The following is a 12,853-nucleotide window of genomic DNA, read 5'->3' as shown; positions in this document are numbered from 1 at the left end:
ATTTGCCTTAAAAGAAAACATTTGTATAAATTCATATTTAATTCCTGTTAGGTGTACTTATCACCTTAATTATTTGAAGGCAAATTTCCCATTTTGCATTTTCTAAAAAGATCTTTGCCTTTCCTTCTCCTGTTTGCCAAAAAGTTTTTAGTAGACCATAGATGAGAAAAGAAAGAAAAGGAAAATGCTATACTATTTGTGCTATTTAGTGACAACTTTAGTAAAATGTTTAAGAGAAAGGAATAAGATTAGAATTATTTCTGAGTTTGTTATTAATATGTTTGTTTTAAATACAAAGGTTAATGATTGATTTTATTTTTTTCATATATTATCTAAGAACCAGAAACCAAGAATATGTTTTATTTGCTTCTTTTCTATTTTACTTAAAAAGTGATATATTTGTAAAAATTTTAGCACACCATAATTAAAATTCATCTTTATCTGGGGTCAGTAATTTGTTCAAGTATTGGTGAGATATAGAAATGATTTTCCCATTGTACTATAACAGTTCTGAACATATTTATTATAACTTCAAATCACACCATATTCTAGTGATTTCATCATGTTTGCTAATACATACCTACTCCATCTTTCACATAATTTGGGGACAGTATAAGGGATAATAAAAGACAAAGAATATGAATGAGGTACATTTTAGTTGCCATTCTTGCTCATGAATATTGAAGTCTCTTTTCATCATGAATAATTTCATGCCAAAAATCAACAATAGAAGTGGGGCACTGCAAGTCCTTACAACAGCATGCACCCTAGGAAAAGCCGGTGAATTATTATGAATACTAAAAAATTTCTGGTGGACAATGACCGGTTTAGTTTTTCTCTGTGTATACTTGAATATGAATAACAGAACAGCTTTGTTCCCATGTGTTGAAAATGAATTATATCACTTAATGTTTAAGAGCTGCTATAATTTGGTGCTAGAGAATGACCAGTCAGCCTAATGGTAAACAGAAGGCAACTAGTTTTCAGGAGGATGTAAAATGATATATAAATGTCACAGATTTTTAAAGGCAACTTCCAAACCAAGGAGTGATGATCCTCAATATATAGAACTGCACACCAGAGCCTTTTTGCATTAAGCAGATATTTGTGGCATTGAAGTTCTCTGTAGAAAAAAGCTTAATAGAGTCTGTGTTGTCTCATGATTACAATAATAACGTATATGCATGCTCGCATGTATGCATGCTTACATATATACGTATGTAAATTTCAAAATAAAAAACTTGGTGATTGGTATTGCAATGTGAGCACAAGATCTCTTCTTGTTTAGCCAAAATATTTGTTAATTCTTTTTCCAAAATTACCTTTAATTCTATTCTTAAGATAACCTATCTGGTGATGATATATTATATATTATTGTCAGTGGTAGTCTATAGTACTATTAAGTTAAAGCAAGTTAGTGTTTATAGAATTTTGCTTACAGAATATCGACTGGAGTCATTCAGGTCTATGATATAGTTAGTTAATCTAAGTATAATTTTTTTCTTACTTTTTCTCTCATTAATGACATCGACAGGGTGATAAAGGACAAATAGGACCCACAGGAGAAATTGGAAGCAGAGGTGCTCCTGGACAAATTGGGGAAAGTGGTCCTAAGGGTGCCAGAGGAACTAGAGGTGCTGTGGTTAGTATTTGATTTGTCTCCAGAACTGAATTCACTGTGGATGGAAAAGAAATGTATCCATGTCCTTAAAGCTTCGTCCCTTGATTAATTTTACAGAGAAAGCAATAGTTCCATTGAAAATAATCTACCTCCATGGGATGTGGAGAATTGTAAGCATTCCACAGTACTTAAATGGTTTAGTGGTTTCTGGACATGAAAAAGGAAAGGGAAAAAACTCAAAATGGAAATAAAATATGAAATGAAGTTTAAAAATATCAGATTATAACTTTTAACCTAACTAGGAAAGTTTAAATGCCTTGCACTTAAAATAAAGGATTTAATACTGGTATAAAACGAAGCTTTCATGGCTGACAAATTGCTTCGAAAATAAAGTTTACTTGAAAATGGGTTTTGTTTATATGCTTGGACCCCACGTACTTATCTAGAGGTTATTTTTCTAACCAGCTGTGAAAAATCTCCATAGCATCTAATAATACTTAATCTTTTGCATGAACATTACATAATGTTGAAAACAAGGATAACATGATATTTCTGAACGTATAACAGCAAAATTATATTGCTAATATATTTGGACCTGCTTAGAAAGTCGCAACATGAGAGATGTACAGTGTTTAAGAGATTATCCAATTTAGTCTTTTTACTGTTTCATAAACTTATTTACAAAGTGCCTGTGTATTTCCTAGTCCCCATTTAAATGTCACAAATGTTAGACTTTTCATCAAGACCTTCTGGAGAACATTGCATAACCCATCTGTTGTCTGAGGAGTTTGCCTCAGGCTCATTTTAAGCATTTCTTCCCTTCAGAGTAGGCTCCTACTTCGGATGTTCTCTAAAAAGAATATTCACCTTTTAAATTTCAGCACATCTTCCCAAACTACCTTTCAAATGTCCACTTCCATTACCAATACTTCATTTCATATTAATCCTTTTGATGTTTTCCAATCCGGTAAATAAAGTGTATCTCATTTTCTTTCTACCTACAGTTTCCTGATTGCAGCTAAGTCATTTGTATTATTTTCCTCTGGAAGTTGTCTGTTCATATGCACTTTACATGCTTTCTATTAGGTTGTTGTCGTTTTCTTACTGATTTGCAATAACTCCTTATATTTTTAAATAATAATATTTTATTAACTATGTTGCAAAATATATTACAAGAATATTTCCCTTTCTGTCATTTATTTTTAATATTATTTATGATATCTTTTGCTATACAGAAGCTTTTAATTATTACATAGTCAAATTTGTCAGTCTTATACAGTTCTAGATTTTATTTTGTTTGTTAGAAATGCCTTCGCTATCTAAAGTATATAAAAATATTCTTCTATATCCTTCTAATACTTTTATACCTTTATTTTTACCCTTAACTTCTTAAAGCACATGGAGTTTATTTTTTGCTATGATATTAATTGTAAAGGACTAATTTTTTTCCAAATTGATAGCCAGTTGTCTCAGCACCATTTAATAAACAGTCAATTTCCCGCTTTTCTGATATGCTGCCCTCACCATCCTAAACTCTCAAATATTCATTGGTCTGTTTCCATTTTCTCTATTTTCTTCTTGCAATCTGTTAGTCTGTTTCTGAGTTAGTACCACATTATTTAGATTATTATGCTATTACATTATCTTTTGATATCTGTTAGGGCACTCCATAATGCATTTTTCTGAAAAGCTCAGCTCTTACAGTGATTTCCTCTTTCATGTAAACTTTAGAATCAGCTCATCAAGTTCCTTTAATACTGACTCTTTCAATAGAGAAACACCATATCTTTCCATTTACTCATATCTTCTCATATATCCTTCAATAAAGTTTTGTTATTGCCTTTATTTCTGTTTTTTCACCTTTCTTATTAGGTTTACTGTTAATTTCTTAAGGATATTATTATTTTTAATGTAGTCGTTTCTTTCATTACATCTTTTTGGTGCTGTGTAAGAAATCTATTTATTTTTATATTTTGACTATACCCACTTGAATTAATTTAGGTGATTCTCATGGGTTCTTTAAGTAAATAATCATATCACTTCTTACTTATTATCCTGACTTATTACATTGATTAGAATTTCTGGTTAGTGTAATATTTGGCTAGTCACATACCTATTCTGTGCCTTAATTTACTCAAACAGATTTGATGTCGAAACTACTTGGTAGTATGAAAGATAGGACACTTTTTTGATCATTATTTTTGCTTTTTAATTGTCGGAGCCATCTTTTCAGTAGTTTAGGGACATTTACTAACTAGCCTTTAATTTACGTGGTTTTCTCATCTGTAAAATATTGATGATAAGAGGAATCATAAAGTAATTATTGCACACAGGTTTTCAACCATTTCCATTTTAACAACTTTGACCAGACCTAAAACAATCTTCCTCAAAGCATCCAAAACTATCAATGAGTACAAACTTCTCCTAATCCCATGGTGACAGTATAAAAAACTTATGAGGCTTCACCCTCTAATGTTCAGTGTATACAAACTTTAATAAACACAAACTACATTTCAAGAATCTGTTAGAAGCCTGTAGGATTCTGACAACTGAAAGCATTTCTCTTAATATGTTTAAAGAGGTTTACACCAGAAGTAAACCAAAGAGACATTTGTGTGTGGGGTTGGGGGGTGGGAGGGGGATGGGGGAGTACTTTTGTAGTTCAGGAGAAAAATAAAACGAAAGTTAAGGTGTTATTTTTTGTTTCCCATTTCAGACTAGGTAGAATTTCATACTTTTTAAACAAGCTAAATTTTAAATAATAGGAATACAACTTTAATGATTTAAACAGTTATCTGTTTTCTCTCTAATATTTACTTTGTTTTCTAGGGGCATTTAGGATTGATGGGACCTGATGGAGAACCAGGAATTCCTGGATACAGAGTAAGCAATTCTAATTGAAAATAAGAAAGTGTATATGTGCATAAAAATATTTATATAAAGATGTTATCCCAAATATGCAAATTAAGATGAAATCTCCCTGATAAATCTTTTTAACATATTTAAGCCTTACCCCCCTATAGAGTGAATCCTAGTTTTCTTTCAAAACAATGCAATATCCAATGGCATGGCCCTGATGGTATTAGGTAGAGCATGAACAAATGATATGGAGAATGACTACTTACTTGTCCTTTGTTAGGGCCACCAAGGTCAACCAGGACTGTCTGGGTTGCCAGGACCTAAAGGAGAAAAGGTATGTGTGTATATTGACTTTTTAATCCTAAAGTTAAATGTTGAATTCATGTGTTCTTTCTGAAAGTGTTCATGGAAACACTTTTAAAGAATAAAAGAAACACTTTTTTTCAACTTGAGAAACATTGCAAATGCTATGTGAAAAAAAAAAACACACAGAAATTACAAGGGGTAAAAATTTCAATAAATCATTAAAATATCTTCCATAGGTTGTTTCAAGATTGAGGTGAAATAATGTACGTTAAAGTATTTTCCAATCTATAAATCTTTGTAAAAGTAAAATTAATTACTTATTGAAAGAGAATGTGAGACTCTAGATTAAATAACTAACGATGGTCCATTTATAGTAAAATGTTTTATGAGTTAAGAATAACTGCAACAGTACTCCTCTCGATTTGTAATATCATTGGAAACCTGACTCTGAGAACATTAGTAAGTTGCTTTTTATGTAATTAGAGCAAATTGATACTTCCAAAGAGAACCATACACAAATTGCAACTGTTTATAAAATATCATATGCTAAGTTTTGTAGGTAAAAGTTTTCTATTTAAAAAAGATAAAACCCGATTGCATATTTCATAACATATTAGAAAAGAACAGGCTGCCTATTTTACAGGTTGTTTTATGAATTTAGTTTTTATAAATCATTATCTTCATTATAGGGTTATCCAGGAGAAGATAGCGCAGTTCTGGGACTACCTGGGCCTCGAGGTGAACCAGTAGGTCTTTTTCTACAATTATTTTGATGTTTTAAGATAAAATGCAATTACTATAATAGATCCACAACATCAGTCACATCTTTTCAAAGAGTTTTATAACAGTGATCTTTCAGGAGAGCAGTATTTGGAGTCACATAATCTAAATATGAAAACTGTTTATATTCAGATCAAGATCCTTAGCATAATATATAAGTTTAATGCAAGTACAGTGACTTTCCAAATCTAACACTCAGAATTAAATTCATGGTAACAATTTTTTACAGAGATTATAAAAAAATTACACACTTGTAGACATTTTAGGGCAGATATTTCTTTAGTCATCAAATTCAGATTTATTTCTAAAGTATGTTTTTAAATCTGATCTGTATCCTTTTTGTAATAGTTTACACACTGTTACCAAATGATTTCAAGACTCATCTAAACCAGTTATTATAGCTTATACTTTTTAAAGATCTATATACTCTTCCAGGTAACTGTAACCATGGTTTTTGAAAAGTAGCTATTGTAGTAAGTTAAATGGGTAAAATAAAAATGCTTACTTCACAGAAATGAATAGAAGTGATTAAATTTTCCCATTTTTCATATGATCATATAAGATAAAAGAATCTTAAAGAAGAAGAATCAGTATATGTAGTCACTCCTGGTATTTTGATCTGGCTCTTTGGAGATGGTTGAAAATTATACATTGTTTTAGAAATAGACAGGAAAGATTCTACAATTTTTCTGATTAAATCAAGCCATTTTGTATAACGAGAAGCAACCTTATCATTAAGAATATGTAAGATTCTTTATCAAATATGTTAGAACATAGGCTCTCTTAACCTCTGAGGGGAGAAAACATGGAAATAATGCAAAAATATAAAAGCAAATGGAAAAATATGGGGAAATGAAGTATAGCAGTGTTTGTTTTCCTCAGATTCAGGTATACCTGGATCAAAGAATATCACTGAAATTTAATAACTATGTTAAAAGTCTAACATAATGGTGATTTTTATCTATTAGACATGTGACAGGTGTGAAACTTAAACCAATACTATTCTAAATAATTAAAGGACAGTCAAAGATCATTTTCTTTACATTATGTCTGTTATCTTTACCACATAGGAAGTAGTTAAAATTTATCAATTAGTGGTTCATAATAAATTTTATGATTTTACTAATTAATTTCAATTTGAGTTTCTTTCAAATAGTAGGTCCTGGTATTGTGATAATTGAGTGTTTCAAGTGCATTTTAGACTAGATAACTTAAATAGCTTTTCATATCAAAAAATTTATATTAGGAATGATTAGAAAAGTTAAAAGTGAGAGTTTATTAGATTAGTTTCTACCGTAAGGATTAAAATTAGTAAGTGTAGCTTTTACTAGGTTAATATATGTTTTAAGAATTTAAAATCTTATAGAATAAAGAATAAATGATAGAATTCCTGATTAAGAAAGTAAAGTAGGATTAGCTCTTAGATACTTTTAAAAGATCATTAAATATAATTTTTCTAATTAATTAGGTGTCTGAGTGGTCCTGCTTAAATCTTTTTCAATCATCTTAACATTAAGTAAAAATACAAGTTATTTTGACATCATGTCTAACATACTTTACTCATCTGAAAATTCATATTATTTAACTGGACTTCATTTCTTCAATATTATTCCTAGCAAAATCCTGAGATTCTTCTTAAATAATTCAGTGCTTATATTGTTCTTGGTGTCATTGGGATTCAATCCTTTGAAATTATTTAATGCAACTAAATAAATGATTATATAGTAGGTTTTATATGTTTAGGGAAAAAAATTCCACGCTAACTGTATCATCTACACTTACAAACAGTTCAATCCAGCTGTGAAATTGATTGTTTTTAATGTGGTCTCTGCAGGGCCCAAGGGGAGAACAAGGCGAGAGAGGAGAGCCCGGAGCAGAGGGATATAAGGTAATCACTACAAATTTCACACCTTGCTTCTAAGTTCAAATAGGGTTCTCTGTGGTTCTGCTCAGTTTCAAATGAAAATAAGCATCAGTGAGATAATTACTAGTAGTGTCTTATGTTTTTGATCCTGGAAGAAGTCTAGTTCTTTGTACTTTCTGTTCCTTCTTTCTAGAATCATCGTTGTCTCCTCTTATTGCTGCTTTTTTCTCATCCTCAAATCTTAGCTGAAATGTTACCTTCCTGACAGGCTTTCTCTAACTACCCTTTTTATCCATCACTTTATATCATATTCCTCGATTTCCTCATGACATTTAATGCTATCTATAGTCTTACCACTTTTTTTTACACAATTGTGTTTGGTTGTTGTTTATTGTCTATCTTCCCCCACCAAAATGATAATAAGACTCTTGCCTGTCTTTTTCATCAATGTATCCCCAATTTTTAGAAAGTTCCTGGTATATAGCAGGAATTCAGTAAAGAATTGTCAGATGCATGGATGAATATCATTATGTTCTCAAGCTTTATGCCAATTCTTACCCTCTTCCATTCTTAGAAGGATTTTATGAGAACAACTTCATCAGCCAAAATTAGACTGTAGAATTTATTCAGTGTCATTTTTTATTAGCACAGTTGTGTTGAAGATGTTCTGTATTCCTGCCTTATATCTTTGCCCTTTCTGTTTATAATGTCAGTTGCTAAAAAAATCTGCTAACTCTCTCCTTATATTTCTTGTCTTATTTCTTTGCTCACAGAGTACTCTGCCTGCTCACAATATTATATAATCTTTAGTTAAATAAATTCTGTCTATCTTTTATAATCTAGTTCAAACTCCCTTTCTCCTAGGCTACTCTAACATCGATATTTCTCTCTTCTGTAAGTCTACATTTATTGTTTACAGAAGTTATTCAACACAAATATTTTATCATCTTCTGTTGCTAATTATTTTGCTAATTATTTTTTACGTGCAAATATTTTAGCTCCCCAATTTTGAATATGACTTCTTTCTTTCTTATACAATGTCTTCTTCTAAGCCCTATAAATAATAGTATATGATATGTGCATAAACATAATTTCATTGTTAATGATGAATTGATGGGCTATTTCATCCAACATACCCCCTCTTTCATGTAAAATTTCTGTGATCATGTCTAAAATGAAAACTTACATGGCCAGATTCAATGGATAGCTAGTAGGTAGATAAGTATCATTAATAAACTGATTATGTCAAGCCTGAAATCTGAAAGATCAACTTTTACCTTTTTTTTAACTTTTGCTTTTTAAAACTCTCTTTGAAGCAAATGTTCAAGGTAGCTCAATATGTTTGTGAAATTGTTGTGGTGACCATCTTCTGTTTCCAATTTACATGACATTTGTATTTACAAGTGTTTCCTAATCCAAAGAATCCAGTGGATTTACTTGAAATTAGCTTTTCTTTGGGTTGAGAAGTGAACCCACTTCTTCCAGCATAATTTGAAAAGCTTCTTAAACTTCCTTTGCTTTTTCTGTGCATGACGTTTCTACACATTCTCAGGAAAATCAGATTCTTACAATACATATCTTCTTTTCGTTTCTAACAAGTACAAAACATTAGGTAGCTAAATCAGCGTATTTACTGGCAAGCGGTTAACTATTCTATTGAAAGAAGAAAAGTCTCTTCACCTGGCTAGCAGAAGAAAGACCCTTCCCCATTATTCTGGATAGACATCCATTCTTCGGAAATTCTTCATCGGGGTTTGATCCCCATCTTTCTTTCTGTCTTACTCTATCCTGAGTCCTTAGGCTCTAGGGGTCATTTTACCATTTGTCGATGGTTCTATTCCAAACACCCATCTTGTGCCAGGCAATCACACTAATATTACTGCTTAGAAATATCAAAGTCAAGAATATCCACACTCATTTCCTGCCAGGCTTTCCCAAGCACAAATTTAATTCACATAGGGAAATTATGCTTTATTTAGAGTTGGATTACTCTGTTGTAACCTCAAGTTATATTTTTAAATGCTTGCTTTTCTATATGGATGCTGTATGTACTATCATTTCATTCTAGTAAACTCATGGTTAGCATTAGCACCAGGCTTCTTTTTATTGTGCTAAAATACACATAATACAAATTTACCACTTTAATCATTTTAAAGTGTACAATTTCAAGATATGTAGTACATTTACAATATTGTGCAGCCATCACACACTACCTAGTTCCAGAACATTTTCATCACCCCAAAAAGGGAGCCCCATATTCATTAAGCAGTCACTCTTCATTTCTGACAACCACTATTCTGCTTTCTGTCTCTACTGATTTATCTATTCCGGATATTTCATGTAAATGGAATCATATTATATAGATATTTGTTCCTGGCTTCTTTCAGTTAACATAACGTTTTGAAATTTTATCCATGTTGTAGAAAGTATCAGTGCTTCATTCCTTTTTGTAGCTGAGTAATTGCCAACCTTTTTAAAAGCAATTTTACATTCACATATATTCTTAAAATTCTGGTGAACTCATAATTATTGTGCTGGGGGGAGAAATGGAGTGGATAATGTAAATTTTGCTTCCACTTGGCTGTGAACAATTGGAAATTTTTTTTTAATCCTTCTCACCATTCCTTGTTCTTTTTCCCTCTTGAAAAAACTGAAAATTATCATAGTCAAGTGTCTTACTCATTATCACAATAATTACTTACTAGGCATCATTATACGTAGTACATTTTATGTGTTACATATAATAAAATCTCTGGCCTTTCGGCATATATAAGAGTGTCTGCCATAGGCCACGAATAAAGCTGGGTGCCACTGGATACCCCAGACACAGTCCGCGTCTCCATACACATCACATATTGAAGACATACAGAATAAGAACATTTCATCAGTATATAAACAAATACAGTAAATTAAAGCTGTCATCCAGGAAACTATACATCACGTAGGTCAAGATAAATTTATTTGAGGCTTCAGAGAGTCAGAGGACATGGTGGGAATAAGCATATTATACTGCCAACATTTACTTTTTAAAGGTATGAGCAGAAATACGCAGACACCCAAGATTAAGTCAGGCTAAACGTGTGTGAGACAAAGCCCTAGAAATACATTGAATAAATTATGTTCTACCTCAAACTCCTTTTCGCTTTGATTTGGCCAAGGCCATAGAATTTTTTGCACACAATAAAATAACAATAACTATATCTTCACTTGGCCTTCACTCCTTCGCATTAGACATATACATCCAAATAGCTATTGGGGCGTAACTCACAGTTACGCCCCAAACCATAGTATCACCATCCTCACCAAATCTGAGTCTCTTCTTTTAATATCCTCAAGACAGTGAATACCACCAGGCATCAAGATGGACAAACTAGTAAACGAATTCTCCCTCTCTCTCTCCTTTCTCTTTTCTCTCCTCTCCCTTTTCTGTTTCTCTCCTCTATCTTATCATCTTTTAAATTTGATCGGCCACTTCTTCTGATCTTTTAAATATCTCTGGAATCTAGTCACTTAGCTATACTTTAGGTTAGGCTTTGATCTTTTTTGCGTGAATTGTTTTAATAGTTTTCTAACTAGACTCCCTAGCCACAGTCATAGCCCTCTTAAATCCATTCTCCACTTAACATGTTCTGTGCAATGAATTTCCATTTATTCCCCCATGCTATTCCCTCTGACAGAATGTCTGCCTTTCACTTTACTGCCTGGAACACTCATCCTTCAAGGTTCAGCTTATTATCACTTTCCTGATGAAGTCCTGTGCAAGCTCTCCTTAGCCGTCCAACGGATCCCACCTGATATCATCAGGCAAAATGAATCACTTTCCATAAACTTGCCTGCATAACTTTATAATAATATTTGCTACAACATATTTAATTTTTAGCACTACAGATGAAAAAAAAAAACGGTCTTTACCAGTATTTATTGGAATAGAAAGGATCAGAAGAATTATAGCGAAACTCCTAGAAAGCAAGTTAGTTTTTAGTGAGATTTGTATCTAGATTTTACAAATCCAAAAGCGCAGTTGGCTATGCTATGATCATTCTAAAAAGGTCTCTGGAAAACTACAGACAAGAGTGGTGGCAAAGCCATAAATTGGCCATTTTAGTTTTGAGTTTTGTACTTTGCTCATATGCTCACTCTCACTTCACTTTGTAACTCCAGCTTTCACCAATCACTTCTGTCCTGAGTCCTGTTTAATAAGTGACCTATAATAGTCGTATTTATTTATACCAAGCTCCCTCTTGATTGACTTGATTCTGTTATTTGCTGACTCTGCTCATGTTTTGCTGGTAAGGGTCACGTGTGGTAATGGTTTTCTCTTTAATTATGGCCATGTGCTATAGAAAGCTTTCCAAACTCGACTTTCTCTCTTGCCACTGTTTACTCCCTTAAACAGCATTCATTTCCTTTATCAGGAAGTTGAGTCTTAAAACCATAAACGTTTGCCTCACAGAATGCAAACAAGAAGGCTTCAATTGATCTTTCTGTAAGAATAAATATTGTTAGTCTATGTATGCAATCCCTTCTTCCCTAACCCAGAAACGTAGATGGTCCTGATAACTGTCTTCCCTATGACATTCTTTCTCTAATAAACAGAGAGTATGAATAAAGGAATCTGAAGTGAAGAGAACAATAGGGAAGGGGATAAAAGAGGTTACATGCAGAATTCTTCATGCTTAACTCTCACCTGAGATGGCCCTGGGTTGTTGTTAGTTTCTGTTTACACACTTGAAAAGGGAAATGTGGTAGGTCAGCATTCCTTCTTAGGAGAGCTAGGATGATGACAGATTGCTGAATGTTAGAGTCACTTGATATGTCTTGGCATTATATACAGTAACAACTCCAAGTCTTCCACCCAGTAAATCTATCCAAACATCTATGAACTTAGTTTGTAAAAATGGAGACCATAGGTTGAAAAAAGAAATTTGTTCTCAAACTCTTTATTCCTTTTGTAGACAAAAAAACATCCAGCCTAAAAGAAAACTTATAAGAGCTTATTTGAGCCAAACTGACAACAAATGCCAGGAAGCAAAATCTCAATGGACTGAGAAAATGCTCCACAAAATTGGTGGTTTGCAGTTTATTTCATACACAGAATCAAAGGTGGAAGGTTACATGAAATTCATTGGTGGAAGATTAAGGGGGTGATAGAAATCCAAGTGGAGAAATCTCTGGGATTGGATAAAAGTAAATTGGAGAGACAGATATTCCTTTTACATAGGTGAGTACAGGATAGTTAACAGTTCGCTTTTTACAGCACATAGAGATGGTAGTCAGGGGACAAGAATAATAATGAGGGATTCTGTAGTTTCCTGCTCTGGTGGGGGGTGGGGGGGATTACTGACATTCCAAGGGCATGTTAACCTAGATGCAAAAAGAAAGTAGACAGGCTCACTTAGGGTAAAGATTGACTTTTGTCGAGG

At 32.6% G+C, this 12,853-nt stretch overlaps 1 protein-coding gene across 1 annotated transcript in view; it reads left to right on the top strand.

The window, feature by feature from the left end:
* COL24A1 (collagen type XXIV alpha 1 chain) overlaps positions 1-12,853 on the top strand; it is a 303,518-nt gene that overhangs the window by 223,504 nt on the left and 67,161 nt on the right. The window contains exons 39-43 of the mRNA XM_033113285.1: positions 1,535-1,642; positions 4,451-4,504; positions 4,761-4,814; positions 5,476-5,532; positions 7,401-7,454. Of these exons, the coding sequence (XP_032969176.1) occupies positions 1,535-1,642; positions 4,451-4,504; positions 4,761-4,814; positions 5,476-5,532; positions 7,401-7,454 (327 nt within the window). The remainder of the gene's footprint in view (positions 1-1,534; positions 1,643-4,450; positions 4,505-4,760; positions 4,815-5,475; positions 5,533-7,400; positions 7,455-12,853) is intronic.

Source organism: Rhinolophus ferrumequinum, chromosome 9 (genome assembly GCF_004115265.2).
Source record: "Rhinolophus ferrumequinum isolate MPI-CBG mRhiFer1 chromosome 9, mRhiFer1_v1.p, whole genome shotgun sequence".
NCBI lineage: Eukaryota > Metazoa > Chordata > Mammalia > Chiroptera > Rhinolophidae > Rhinolophus > Rhinolophus ferrumequinum.
This window is presented reverse-complemented; position numbering and strand designations above follow the sequence as displayed.